The following is a 15430-nucleotide window of genomic DNA, read 5'->3' on the forward strand; positions in this document are numbered from 1 at the left end:
TAAGTTTGAGTGCCGCTTTTTATAGTTTACCGACAAGCTGCAGTTTGTCAAAGGGTCAAGGATGAATTGCGAGGGGCGAAAAATGAAATAAGATGGTCTCTAACGGCCGATGGGTCTGTGCAACAATGTGAGGAGCTTATCACTTTCACAGCAGGTGGTTCTTACGCTGAAACCAGCTTTGACAAGACCTCCTCTGGGGAATACAACCTACCTCTGCTGCACAACACAACAGGTCCTGGTCACAGCTTCAGGGTTGAGCCATCACTGTATAAATGTCACTGCAATGTCACACGTGCCTGTTTTAATTATGTTGCCTTTACTAGATGAATGGAATAATGAATACAGCTTTATTCTGACTTCACACGAAACCTCAAACGACACAGAGGATGTTTCGGCTCCGCTAGAACAATTCTGTCAGGTCTGAAATGCTTTTGATTCGCGGTAGAAGACGTGCCTTCTCGGAAATTCAATACATATTCACGCTGACGAGCACAAAGCTGATTGCCGCATCCTTCCACGGGTCCCTTGAAGTGCAAGACTTGAAGGAAGAGTGGTTCTTTTGAAGGCGAGTAGAAGGCGTTTCGGGGCTGAGAGGTGCTGGAAAGGGCATGTCCAAACAGACTTTAGGCCCTGAGTGATGGGACACGGGAAACGGTAACAGGACACCTGGGCCCTGCTCCCATGTCAACACAGTCATGTGAATCACAACGGTGAGAGCGTCTGAAGATCCGGGAGACAATGGACGCCGACTTTCGACAGAGTCACAAGCTTAGCCTCAAACGCTGTATTTGTCAGCATTTCATGTTAGTTTTCTTTGCTCGGAGTCCTTTGAAAATGATTAAACGGATCTCAGATCTGTGGAGAAAACCTTTATCTGTCATCAGGGCTGTTTATCCCACATGCAAGAGGACACTGACGTTTAAACAGCGCTCTATCATGAGCCACGAATTGATGAAGGTAAAGTAATCCATCTCAGTGCTTCAAGAGGAGGATACCTCTGGCAGCATATGGACATATCGTAGAGGGGAGCAAATCATCAACTGACCCATCGAATTGAAAGAAATAATTATGTTATTTGTAAACTATCAAAATAGTCTCACAGAAGTATTATAATAAATATATATTACCCCTCCATGAACATGGAGTAGGCAGGGTTTACCTATACTGCAGCCAGCCAGCAGGTGGCGATTGAGACACTTTGGCTTCACTTTTGGGAAGCTGTCATGTAATCTACCTTTGTATGTAGTCCATGAGTTGAAATTGTTAGTTAGCTAAAAACTAACTAACGAGTTATAAGTAATGACTAAAGGGACGAAACATTCATTTTCTGCTTAATTCTAAAACCGAAAAGCTGATTTAAAAAGAAGCAAATAGTTTTCTCTTGTTTTGAGGATTGGCGATGGGATCTGTCTCTTCTTCCATTTCCATCCTCTCAGAGATAGAGGGCAGCAGACAACAATGAATTCCTTCTGCCACTTCACTCACTTCTCTCACCTTTCACTAAGATTTAACCTTTAGACCTTTTTATCTCAGTTTGATTTACTCATAACCGACATTTGTACATATGAATGTATTTACCTATTTGTGCTTCTATAAAAAAAGTAATATCTTTAACATTAAAGGACAAAAAAACGGATAAAATCCATCATTTAAAAATTAAAACATGGTTTATTTACATTCACTGATAATTCAAACATATAACAGACACATATGGGAGTCGTTGTATTCATGTATAGCCGTTGATTTATAGTACACTTTATGTATTGATTTAAATTTGTCATTTCATTATAAAAAATAAAGTTTTTTATTACTCTTAGCCAGAATAAATATATTTTGAATGAATATTATTTCAAATCCCAAAATATGTAAGCCTAAATCATTTGACATACAATTAGACTATTAAAAGAAACCACTGCTCTAACATGACAACATTTAACGCTGTGATGGTGATATGTGATCGGACATTTCTCCACCTTATCTGTAAATGCTGAACATCCATATTGTACTTTGCATCTCTGTAATTTCCCATGACAGTAAAGTTACTCCAGAAAGTCCTGATGAGCAACCTGTCGACGCCGCTGATTCCATTGGCGTTAGTACATCATTATCTCCTTGGGCGCGTCCTCAGTGGGCCTCTGCTGTTCCTGCCTTTGTTTATAGGCCGCGTGCTCATAGAAGTATATCACGAGGATGGCGCTGAGAGAGAGTACCACGTATGGGATGATCAGGAAGTATCCCAGCAGCAACTCTGACGACTTGTTCCTCGTCTCGAAAGCAACGCCATCTGCGTAGTTTTCCACCAGACCCTCTGCCATGTTGGTCACGTTGACATTCACCGCAAATATGATGAGGACAAGAACCGACTGGATTGCTGCAAGGAAACCATTTAAGATGTCTTCATTTGTGATTTTCATTGGTGCAAATGCAAGAAAAATGAGCTTATGTGTCACATTTGAGTCTCTTACTGCTGAGCGAGCTGCAGACATAAATTCCCATGGGCCCCATGTAGGTCTCGTAAGGGTTGCTGACAGAGTTGTAGATGCCGATGAGGATGCTGCCGGCGGAAAACAGCAAACACAGGGCCAACAGGCACAAGACCAGAGTGTGCAGCGCCACCGGGACAGCGCCATCTATTTCTATCAGCCTAGGAACCACTACTCACACACACACAGATAGCGAAAGAGAGTGTAGAAGATCAACATTACAGGTTAAATACAGTACATTATAGTATAATGGGCGAAGTCCCCATAAAATACTATCGTTCATTTTCTCTTGTAGGTCACCATGCCGCATATTAAACAGTATCAGCCAAAGAAATAGTGCCTATGTTAAAAAAGAAGTTGGTTTTCCAGTTTCAATTGACAGTGGCCTAAGAGGATATATCATGCAACTTTAATATATCACATCATAGAGGTAAATTTACTATTTATTACATTGGTCCAAATTTGTGACTGGTGCTCGTCTCTTTTTCACTTTTTCACACTTTATTATTGTTGTTGATGTTGTTATTATTATTCATTCATTTTGACAGTGCTTTTAACAATGCTCAAATACAAAGTCACTTGGTAAAAGCTAAACATGAAAAATAAAGTAAAAGCAAATATTAAAAAGATGAAATACATCCATCTAATTTTACAGTGCTACTTTTTAAAGGCAGGAAATGTCAGAGGTTTTCTTATTGAAAGTGTCTTGTAATTTGGCTGGACTTCACCTTTCAGAGCCTCGGAAAGTTACCTTGAAAATCGACATCCTTCGCCCCAAACGAAGGGCAGAAGGATCTGCTCAACACCCCTTCAAAAAGCTTCAAAGTGATCATAGCAGTTCCATTAAAGAAGCTTGTTCCAGCAGTTGTACACTCCATGGTCGTCCGAGCCCACCCTGTCGACATGCCCCACCCCATGAACCCGACAGATAGGGCAGTCATGTTCGCACTGAGAATGAAAAATAGGGTCTTGGATGAGGAAGGCATTATTGCTGTATTCCAGTTGCCCCTGTTAAATCAAAATCCCACTGTCTGGTCTCCGGAGCTCTGATGAGGCCTCAGAAGCAGATTATAGGAGCCTCTGTTTCCCCCGATGATTCTGTGCATGAGTTAAGTTGGAGGGTGGAGTGACATGTAGACTGGTGGTCATAAAACGAATTGATTATGACTGACCTTTGGTTTAGGAGGAATAGGCAGGGCTGGTTGTCAAGGTAAGAACAACAGTTTCCCCCACAGACAGATTAAACATGAGGCCAAAGAAACTTGCATCTGACGTCTGGATGTGTTGAGATTGTTGTGAAATCTCAGAAGTTTAACAGAACAAAATCCTTCCAGACACGGGAAGACGATAGAGATAACTCTAGGTACCGTCTTTCAGTGTCTGCACCTTTTTGTGTTTTCACAGCCTTGGATTCAAAGTCCAGTTCTGGAAATTGTAGGGTCATAAAACATAGTGAAGATTAATTATTTACCTGTTTCGCTTTCAAAAAAATCTATGGGAAGAGCAATGATAACGAGTGCTGAAGCCTGGACAGGGGTTGGTTTCATTCTACTAAAGACATGAGGACGTGTGTGGTGGTTCATGATAACAGAGGTTGTAAGTCCAATAAGACAAATGATATTTCCTTAAAATGTAAGACATGAATACAAATAATAACATTAATAATCAGAGAGCTGACAACTATAACTGTGTGAGTTTAAACTGTCGTAAAAAAGGAAGGATGTATGATTCATCCTGATCCAGTACAGCCTCAGTAGTTCCTGGTAATGGGACAGGAAGTGAAAATAACTGTTAGCATAGATTTTCAAAAATAAGAGTTACAACATAATTTCAGAAGCGGGCTGATATTCAATTTATTTATACAATTATAAGGAGTTGCATTTATTTGATCATCTTATCAACAACGTACCTATGATATCATGTTGATGGTTATTTAATCCTTTTAAGGTACCCACTGCCCAGAGTTAGGGAAGTAGAGATCAAAACAAACGTCCTCTCAGAGTATAACCTCACTTTATATCATTATATAAAATACACACATTTGGACCATGTTAATACAGTTTTCTACAATTTATCTAAAACATTAAGAATTCAATATGATATCATAAGGATTCCAGCTCATTCAAATCATAATCACCAGTGTGGTTTATGACCAACAACAGCCATTTTCCTGGTATGGAGAGAAACAACGATAAATGAGAACTTTCCTTCTAAAGTATAGTTTTGTTTAAAATGATAGTGTCTTCAAGTTTTCAAGGATTTTTCTATATCCACCTTCATCCCATCCAAAAGACACCTTAAACAAAGAGTCCAGGAAACATCGACTCATCATGTCCCCAGGCCACATATACGGACGCAGTAATAGTTGTAAGGCATGATTAGCTTATTTGTAGAGAACATTACAACAACAAGGCAATTGAAAGTGCTTTACATAAAATACAAAAAGACATTACGACAAATTGTAAAAGCAACATAAGGCAATAAATAAAAGCAGTTAAAAATAAATTAAAAGAGTTAAATACTAAACAAAAGGGTCAATAAATAGAATAAGAAATAAAAGAGTGTAGGAAATTATTAATTATTTGATTTGATTAAAGCCTGTGGCGAACAAATTAAGAAAACAACATAAGTTTCAATAACTTCCCAAAGCACTGAACTACAGCCAGGTCATCACTCTCTCGGCCACCGTCCGAGTGGCGCTGAAGATAGACCCACATGGAAACTTTTTTCTGGCCCACAGGTCCTTTAATCCTCGGTGCGTCCTTCAGGTGGCGACACGCTGCGATGACCCTCGCGTCCAGGCGGTGGCGCCCTCCCCTCGCCTGAGAGCTGTCAGGCGGGCAAGCAGCTGATGTGTCGGAGTAAACCCTGACTCCTCCTCTCCGGTGACAGGCGGCAGCGCCGGAGCATCGCCTCGCCTTCTCCAAACACCGTCCTGCGCGCCGGACTTTGCCGTCGACGCCTCAAAGGTGAGTGATCACTTTATTTCCCCGTGACGCATTTCGCCTGTTGACACTTATTCCACGAGTGGGAAAAAGGTTTTTTTTCTATTCAAACCTCTCGGGGGGGTTTTCCACGGGCAGCCGGTCGCCGTGCTACCTGTGCGTCACGGTCGTTCGTCTCCGGTGGGAAAAGACACACGTCCATTTCAGGTGCGCGTGCCGCTCTCACGTGGCAACGACCCACGATCTTGCGTTTGAATTTTTGTTCTACGACAACCTGACTGGAGTCGACCCCTGTGCGTCAAATGTGGGTTAATGGAACACGCGTTTTGGAGTTTGTGTTATTCCTCCTCCTCCCTCTCCTCCTCTATCTTCTCCTTCCAGTTCATCTCCACACGATCATCGATCACATGTTCTTAATGTTCTGGAAGCTGGCTGCTTGTGGTTGAGCTGGTTTCAACACGTCGGTGCGCGGAGGGAGTTCTGCCCCAGATGTCAGGGATGGATCCGCTCGGGCTGGTCGCAGAATTCCTCTCCGGGTGTCTGAGTTGGGTCTTGAGTTTTGACTTGTTTGAGATGGAGTAATCCCCCGGACATGACAGTAACACAACGTGGGGAAGGTTCTTTCCCAGGGAAGGTCAGAGGTCAGGGTCAGCAATAGATCAGCATCCCTGCAGCAGGTTGTCTGCACAGCTAAGTGCTGGGTTGAGGGAAAGACGAAGTGTGACTTGTGTCTAATCTGAGATTGACATGGACAGTTTAATGAGCCAAGACACCACTGACATTACCCCCCCCCCCCCCCCCCCCCAGCTGACCTTTCACTAAAGAACCGCCTCTGACAGCTGTAAACACATTAAACATCATTCTTAGTGCAAATAACTCTGCATGCTCTTGCTGTCACCTCCTCTTTCATTGCTTTCCTCTTATACGACTCATATTAACAGTTTCTGGGTTTTAAACACTCTGCTGTCACTGTACTTTGGGCTGGACAAAGATCAAAGTTCACTCATGTCAGGGGATCATTGCTAAATCTTGGGAGCACTCGTGTCTTAGAATGAGTGAGTGAATTTTAAAATGAGGTTGTTTTTTAACGTGGAAAGTTCAACTTGTGTCTCTCCGGGCAAAGAAAGAAACCATGGCACTCAGTAGAGTCGATACACACCAAGGACAAACACTTCCCTTAAATCAAGCTGCACCAAATTGCTCGGTTCCTTTTTACATTTTTGTAATCAGGATCCATGAATTATGATCTGGGAAACCTGCGAGAATAGAAGAAAAACACCCACAAAGTGAAATTCTTTCTGTTCTACAATTGCTAACAAGGGATGTGAGATGAGTCCATCATTGTCTGTGTGGTGCTACATTACAACATTTGTTATAATAAGTTGGTGTAACTTCCTTTTTTTTTGTGTTACTAAACAATGACTCATTCCGCTCCTTTCACTGCAAAAGTAACTCTCTTCACAGTCACCTGACTTCTTTTTAGCTCAACTCAATTTGTCGGGGCAGACGAGTCAAAAACCAGTCGGCTGTCATTTTCCTGAGCCCCGAGACCGATGCACTATTCACCAGACTTGAGCCGACGATCAGTCTCCATTTCCCTGCGTCTTACAGCTTTATCATCACACGTGTGGCTTCATTTAACCCAGTGTGAGTTATTTAGCTTCCACGTGCCACATCCTTCCCTGTGATTCTTCTTTACCTGAGTTTTTGTCTTTTCTCCTTCTACATTCTTAAAGTCTGTATCTGTCATTGACTTTGAATTCTGGGTTTCGATTCTTCTGAACCGACCTCAGGAAGGACGGTTCTTGTCAGAGGCTAATGAGGATGCACTGATATAAACAGTCAGCTTTCCAGGACGAGTCACAGGAAGCAATAACATTAAGCTGGTGATTGATTTGTTTTGGTCCATCTCTTTACTACTCCTGTCTGAACTCTGTTGTGTGTGTGTGTATGTACTAGTGTGAATTGAATCTCCGTCATAATCAAACTGACGTCATGCACAATAACATATTTCTTATTCCAGATATCTCTTGTCTGTCTGTATGTGGCTCACATATCTGCAGGTCACTTTTACTGTTTTAGAAATCAGGATGCAACCCTCATCACCGCAGGCCAAGGAAACTGCTTTGAGAACGAGCACTCGTAAAATAATGAATTGTGAACAGGTCGATTGTACCAGTGTGTAAATTCTCTTAAGAAATTGAGCAAACTGTCAACAGGTTCCATAGTTGCAGGGGCTCCTTCCGAACTACACTGAACTTTTGCTTGACTCACTGCCAAGATGTTGTTCTTAAGGTTGGTTAAATCTGGCGTACAGGAATGCGTGCGTGGCGCGTGCTATGCGAGCGTGGGTGTGCTGTGCGAAATGAGCAGATGCGGTGATTAATGAAATCCACAGTGAGGTGGAGAGGGCTGAGTTAACCTCAAATTGCCAGTCACGGATGTTAATTCCTGCAGTTTGCCCACACTCTCTGTCTGTCTGCCACCTTTCTCTCTCTCTCTGGCTCTCGGAAACACCCCCCCGACTCTTAACTGTGAGACTCCACGCTGTGCCGCGCCGTCTCTGAGGGTTGCGACCACATTAATTGCTTCTCTGCTTCTGGGTACGCTTTGTTCCTCAAACAGGCGGAGAAGGAACTAATTGCTCTGAAGTCAAAACTATCGGGGATGAGCCCGACTTGACCCTGAACTTGTCAGATATTTGCCGGCAGAGACGGGGTGTGGACCCTCTTGTAGAGGGGCTCGTGGATTGGGCTCGGGAACAGTTACATCCTCCTTTCGATGCAAACGGCGCTTGTTATTTTTCGTGTTTGCCCTCGTCGAAGCTTGCAGCAGCATATTTAGCTGCACTGTGTTGCAACCATAGGCTTGTGTGTGCTTGCGGCTAGTGCTACAGAATGCAAACCCTGCAGCCTGCTTTTCTGATTTTGGCATAGCGCTGAAATGATTTAGTAATGATAAGAACATGCAGAGTGAGGAGATAAGAATTTTTGCAGGAAATTTGATTAGAAACTCAAAGTGCCACAAAGTAAAGAACGGGGGGGGGGGGGGGGGGTGTAAGTGTGCGCCGTGCTTGAAAACTGTGCCAGAGCAGGGAGAGCAAAAACCGTGGAAAGCAGAAACAGATCATGTGAGCGGGGGTATTGCTTCCTGCCTGGAGGACTTTTTGCGAGAGCCGGAAGCCTCACCCGGGCCTCGCCAGAGGTGGGACCTCGGTGACACGGAGCGGGTGTGTCTCCCGTCAAGGGAGGCCCCGTAAAACACATGGCTGCTGTGAGGCTTGTGTGCAGCTGTGCAAACTGCTACCTGCGGCCCTGCCTGTAATTCTCCACACACACAAACACACACACGCACACACAACACACGCCCTCTCACCATCTGATCCGTGTTACACTCAGGAGTCACTGCTCTGGCTTGTTATTGCAACATGTGCACGCTGAAGCCGGGCAGATTTGTGTTTGTTTACCGTGGAGCTGTGCTTAAGACTCGGCCGGACCACTGCGGCACTGAAACAGCTGGACAGAGATCAAGGTTCTCCCTCGCTCCAGATGCGTCAGAACTCATCCACCAGCTGTTCAATGGAGGCATTGTGAGGTCCTCTGAGATAGCGGCGAGGCCGAGCACATGAGACACGAGAGGGAGAGAGAGAGATAATCGTTTGTGGGAGAAGTCCAAATTAATTCTGTCGTGCCTGTCACTCCTTAATAGTGCTATCATTAAAATCCCTAAAGGAACACCTGACCTGTCTTTCCTAGTATTTGTTATAGCGAACGAGCAATCACACAGATCTGCAGTGATTAGTTTGACATTTTAATCAGTTGTTTTTCTTGCTGTCACATCATAGTAAATTTTACATTTAGGCTTTTAAACAGGAGCGTTTATCATTCATAAACTCCAGAGGTTATGTTTTTCGCATCGTCTGCTTGTTTGTCAGAGCAAATCTCTTCTAAACTTCTTGGGAGGACATGATTGGAAAACGGACCCCAGGATTATCCTTTATTTTTTTACATTAACACAGATTTCAGAGGAAATAATCCACGGATCTTGATGAAAATAAAAATCAGGCATAGCTGAAATATAAAATTTAGCAATTTGTTGCATCTTGGTGGAATTGAAGGCAACAGTTGGGACTTGGCGGAGGTATATGCGCTCTATTGAATGCTATGATGATTTATTTAGGTCAAACAATTAAGCGATTGATAACAAGAAAGTAATTGGCAGATTGTAAACAGAAATTATTACACCGAAAATACTTTAACCCCTTTTTTATAATTCAGCAAAATCCACTCGTGAGCCCTGATCATGGGTTTAAGCCTCAGTGTTTCACGGGGTACTGACCCAAAACAGTGAGCTGTGTTAGACCAATGGACCTTTTGAAGAGGTGAATCACTTTGCAAGGCTGTGCTGCACACCCACACATGCATTGACAATTATTCTGGCTTATAGATTCCTTCTCGGGTTGAGTTCAAGCGGAGCTGCACTGGGCGTTCGCTCCGAATGTGAGGTATTTAAACGTAGAATCGGCCAATAGTGGGATTCCCAGGCGGATAATTTAATACTGCTGAAAAACACCAGCATTTCTTTTTACTGTCAAGAAATATTGCAGCTAATAAACATGATTTTGTGCAGCAGAAATATTTTTGGGTGATTGTAATCTTCAGATTTAGTGTAGGACCTTCCAGGAGTTCCCCCGTCTCCAGGCTGGGAACCATGAGGCTAAGCCCTGCTGGTTTGAATCAGAGAATATATCCAAGGCAACGGCTTCCCAGTGGTAATATGGGTGTATTCCCTGCCTCCAGGCAACGCATAGTTTCTCTATTGTGTTTCTGTCAGACGCTACATGAGCACATTACAAAGTACACCACAAAGCCCTTAGAAGACAAGTTTCTGGAAATTGAGCCGGTGACCTCGCGGTTGTTTTACGAGTGTCCGAGGAGGAAAAGCAACCAGACACGTTATTGTCGGCGTTGTAGCAAGAGAAAAGGAGAACTTGTTTAGTTATCACAACCTCTCCATACTTGACATCCAATGTCAGCTGCTGTTGCGTGTTGACAGCTTTGATTTTTGAACATAAAAAACCTTGATCGAATTGAGCCGTCATTTTTATCAGGCTGAAATGTGGCAGCCCAATTTGGTGACCTGCTCGGGGACAGCAGGGGTGGAGCCCAGAAAAGCTTAACCCCCCTCGCGACGTGGCCTGGTTTTAACTGAAGTGCGAGCAAACAAATCCAGCTCATGGCTTTAAAACATGTTTCAGTCCACCTTTTTTTTATTTAATCTCAATGAATGACTCTGGAAAAACAAATATTAGGTTTTGCTGCGGGAAACAAAGGGGAAGCCAGGGGCTGAGAGCGTGGTTAATGTGTGTTTGACAGCCAGGAAGTCAAAAGATATCTGCTGCTGTGGATTTTCTTTTGAGGGCTCGCTGTTTGATCTGAGTTTGGATCTGAGAGGAAGTTTCCTTTTTATATGCACCTAACAAATCCCTCCCACACATTCCTCGATAGCTTGATGTTTATGAGAATGTATAGCGTCTCTGGAGTTTAAAGATGAAGTGAGAAACCGATGTTTCTGAACTGTGTTTAGACTCTGAAACAGCACTGAACTGTTGAAATGTTCTCACTTGCACAAACACATGTAAAGTGGCTTTTGATTGATTCTAAAAGCAGCAGGCGGTGTCTCACGCTGTGAGGGCTCTTGTAGAAAGAGAAGTGATTATGACCCCTCATTGCTGGAGCACTGTATACATGTATATGCAAGTTTTCTAAACGCAAGTACTCCCGTTATCCAGACAATCGATTCTTCTGACATACACAAATGTTCATGGCTATTTATGCACCAACGCCACCAAGTTCAATGCACGCCATGATGTTGTGCCAGGAAAGATGCAGAGCCAGTGTCTAGAAAGTAAAGAAGCCTCCAACCAGGTGTCACATTTCCATCACTGCCGATCGGAGCTGGAGACGATAAAAACCAGTGTCCACTGCAGAGTCCATTTACCTGAATGCAGATTGTATCTATTCCCAGTGCACGCCAGATGTTAAGCCCCTTTTCTACTGGTCAAAAACCCACTAACAAGCATTTTGTTATCAAACCAGATGCAACACTGGCAAGAAAGCGAGGTGAGGGATGTTTTCAGTTTCAGCCGCATCCATGAAGTCGAACAGGACTCACCGGGATTTACCTGCGTGGTGTTGGTGTGAAAGAGGTTTATGTAGATGGTGGTGGCTTTCTGACCAGTGGGAAAGGGGCTACAGACACTGGAGTGAGGCTGCAGATGCTGACAGGTCTCATGCAGTCAAGCTTCTGTCATTAGCCCCTGCATGTAAGTCAGGAGTTTTACACGTGTGCAATGATTTCCCTCTTACGCGTCAAGAAATGCTCCTTTCTTTACTGAAATGTTAAAGTCAGATCATATTCAATCACATTAGTCTGACGTTAGATTGTCTTTGTGTGTGTGTGTGTGTGTGTGTGTGTGTGTACTTATATCCTTGTGAGGACCATTTTTAGCAAAGACCCAACAGCGTGAGGACATTTTGGACTGGTCCTCACTTTTTAGATGGACTGTTTAAGGGGTTAAGACTTTTTTTTAGTCTTAGGTTAATAATTAGGTTTCCAGTTAGGTTTAGGCATTTACTTCAGATGGTTATTGTTAGGTAAAGGGTCTAGGGAATGGTTTATCTCAACGTGTGTCCTCAGAACTATTGAGAGACGTGTGTGTGTGTGTGAGAGAGAGTGGGCGAAAGAGACAATAATGTTTGACTGTCTCACTACTGAGGCTGTTGACATGGACGAGTACAGTGCTTAATGAATAATGGATGCTGACTAAAGCAGCCGCATTTCCTATTCATTCTTTCAAGGCTGCAACACTGGGACTTGTTTTGTGATGATCACGTCAGCCGTCCGATATTTATTGTTCAGTGTCGTCAGTAGTATGATGCCGTGTAAAGATATCAGACAACCTGCAGTAAACATCATAAACACTATAAAGCACTGAGGGGGGGGGGGGGGGGGGGCAGGAATTAATTCAATGTCTGGGTTGTCGCTTCTACGTGTGGAGCTGAAAAGGATGTGGTGTAGTGTCCGTGGTCAGATCTTTCATTACACGATCCTTTCAACTTCTTAAAAGCCTCATGGTGTTTTTTCCCTCTGTGATGAACTGTGTCTAAACGAGTGCAGTTGGATGCGGCACTGAGCCGACAGTCAGGGCTCGGCCGACATGCTCTGCCTGCTGATGGCCGCCGTGCAGGACTCAGGCAAGCACCCCGAAGCACTAATGTATGGGATGATAATCAGAGCTGTCCCGGGTGATATAAACCACCAAGGTTAAAGGCGGAGTGGATCATTCAGCATGTTGGAAATCAGATGAGGGGAGGATCCTTGAACATGCTTCATGCTATTGAATTCCTGTCACTGGACGGATGTAAATTCAGCTGCTGTGTGAGGGTTGTACATCATTGTGTGTGGGGAAAAAAACAAAACACAGGTGATACGGTTTAAATAAAATTCAACACTCGTATCGTCTGGAGCAGCGGCTCTACACCGAGCTCCCTCTGGCTGTCCAAACTCCTCAACCAATCGCTAAGGCCCTGCTGAACCATCCGTCACAGAAAAGCCCTTTTTTATTATTTGCGATCTTGGTATTTTGGTCACTGAAGTAGACAGTAGGTGATTGAACGAAAGAATTACAGGTTGAGTACAAAGGGCTGTTGCATTATTGATATATATATGTAATTTCTTTTGTATGAGAATCTGATTTATAATTTCTACAATTATCAAATGTCCATTTTGACGACAAATAATGGAGGAATCAAGGAGATGTTTTTCTTCAGACATATCCCCGTCTGTGTTTATGAACGCTGATATGAAAATGTTTGTTTTATGGAAAAATATGTCAATTTTTGCTTAAAGTTAACAAATATTTGTATATTATCTATGTATTTGGTTGTCTTAAGTGTTTTCATTTTGTTCATAGTTAATGGTTTAACTGTAAACCATCAAGCATGATTTTGATACCAACATCTTAGGAATCATAATATCGATATTGTCATCAGGCCCCGAAATACAATATGGTCAGGCTCTATCAGTGTGAGAAATCATTAGTGTGGAATATAATAAGTCTGGTATTTAATAAGAAAATGAATATCACTATGAGGTCTGACTTCCAGCTATGGAGATTTAATCGATAAGTGCTCTGAAACATTTCCACTTCGGAGCTCATAACTCTCTATACTTTTATTTTATTAGGCGGAGGGTTTTCATGCATATTAACACAATCCCACTGCACTGTAGGTTGCTCATCATTGCAGCATGTGGTCGCACAATATGTTTCCCCACTGGGCAGGCGGCGTGTTGACAGTAACACTAGTCCAAACACTGCCAAAGCCTTTTTGTTGTGTTCAGCCAGAGACAATGCCAGATCCACACCAGTCGCTTACAATGCTGGGACATTTGTTTATCATAATTAGAGTCTGCTATGATGCCTGCACGGATTCAGGCATAAAAGGCTCTTTTTTTAAACGGAGGCTTTATTCATAACTGGATAACGATATCCACCAGGCAACGTTTGACCATTCAGGTTTTTCTTAGAAGGCAGAGGATCCCTACTTCACTTCTTTTTCCCCTTTAGGGCAAAATGACAATTTATTTGCAAATGATGATTATTATTAATTAGCCTCATTGTTTTCTCTAACAACAGGTTAGAAAAATTCCCACTCCACCCTTAAGATGACTTTATTCGACCATATTAGGTGATCAATTATCTGCCATTTGACCTATAAGTTAATTGAGTGAGAATTTAGGCCTTTTATGACCTGTTGATGTGAAACTCTTTACACCATAAATGTTAATATTTTGTGGGGATATAGTGCTGTCTATGATAAAATGATATAAACATGTGTTAACAGCCTTATTTGTCCTTTATCCGCCCACTCATCCTCACAGCACCTCGCACAGAGAGACGGTTTTGAACTGGATAACAAGGAGCAGAGATCACAGGCAGCCATCGCAAACCCTGAACAGTTTCCTCTGCTGCTCTGAGAGAACCGAGACATGGAGGCAAAGCTGTTTAGAGATCAGTGCGATCATAATAATAATGTGTCCCGTGTCTGAGTATCACAGTTTCTCTTTGTAGGCCCAGCCCAGTCAGTGGGTGGCTCTTCACACAAACGTCTATTATGTTGAACTATGAATTGTTCAAACCCCTCTTCCTCCGCACTTTCACTCTCTCTGCATCTGGAGCACAAAAAACGAAAACAAATGTACATTATGGGATATATATTTTTAACTCTGGGAGTGTGCGTCCCCCGTGGGGCTCCTCCATGCGCCGCGTCTTTGCACAATGACTGGTTTGTTATTCGGCCGGAAATTAGTCTGGTGCTTCAGAAAACAACGGATTGGCCTCATTGTGTATCTGTGTTGTTCTCACTTATAAATAACACATAATTCCTGTTCTGCGTAAACGTCTAGGACATAGTCAAACAAGTGCGATGCCTTGTATTCACGATCACCTGGCCGTGCTGTGCCGCCGCACCGAATCGGGCTTCCTAAAATGCGCGTGGGCGTTTGTACATATGGAATTTGGTGGTCATTTTGTTGTGCATTTCCTTGTTTACGAGTACAGCCTCCCTGAGCTGTATAGTTAGGCCGTTTTATCATCAAAGCTGGTGGGCAGGGCAGTGGGACACACGACTGACCTGACGGACTGAAAGATCGTCCTCTGCTTGCTGCACAGAGGGGCTCAGCAAGGAGACAGGAAAGGGTTTGATCATCAGATCTGCGCTCCCTGGAGGGGGAAAACGCCTTGCTCCGCAAACACACAGAGACACTTCCTCATTTGCAGTCTTTTATGACTGCCGGGGATGAGCCAGTTGAAGATGAGGAGGCAGATAGTGGACGCTATACGGCTGCTGGCTCTGTTAGAGGGATTTGTGTCTCCAGTCAGGGACCTGGTCTCTGGTTGCTGTGGTGTTGTTTTTGATTCGAGGCGACATTTAACTCTAA

At 43.3% G+C, this 15430-nt stretch overlaps 1 protein-coding gene across 1 annotated transcript; it reads right to left on the reverse strand.

Annotated features, from left to right (window-relative positions):
- Positions 1–1671: 1671 nt before the first annotated feature.
- LOC128426944 (clarin-3) lies at positions 1672–3839 on the reverse strand. Its single transcript, XM_053414008.1, has 3 exons — positions 3235–3839; positions 2466–2654; positions 1672–2371 (listed from the first exon to the last, which is right to left on the reverse strand). The coding sequence occupies exons 1-3, from the start codon at positions 3467–3469 to the stop codon at positions 2094–2096; spliced, it is 702 nt and encodes a 233-aa protein (XP_053269983.1). The 5' UTR covers positions 3470–3839; the 3' UTR covers positions 1672–2093.
- Between the last annotated feature and the right edge of the window lie 11591 nt (positions 3840–15430).

Source organism: Pleuronectes platessa, chromosome 21 (genome assembly GCF_947347685.1).
Source record: "Pleuronectes platessa chromosome 21, fPlePla1.1, whole genome shotgun sequence".
Taxonomy (NCBI): domain Eukaryota; kingdom Metazoa; phylum Chordata; class Actinopteri; order Pleuronectiformes; family Pleuronectidae; genus Pleuronectes; species Pleuronectes platessa.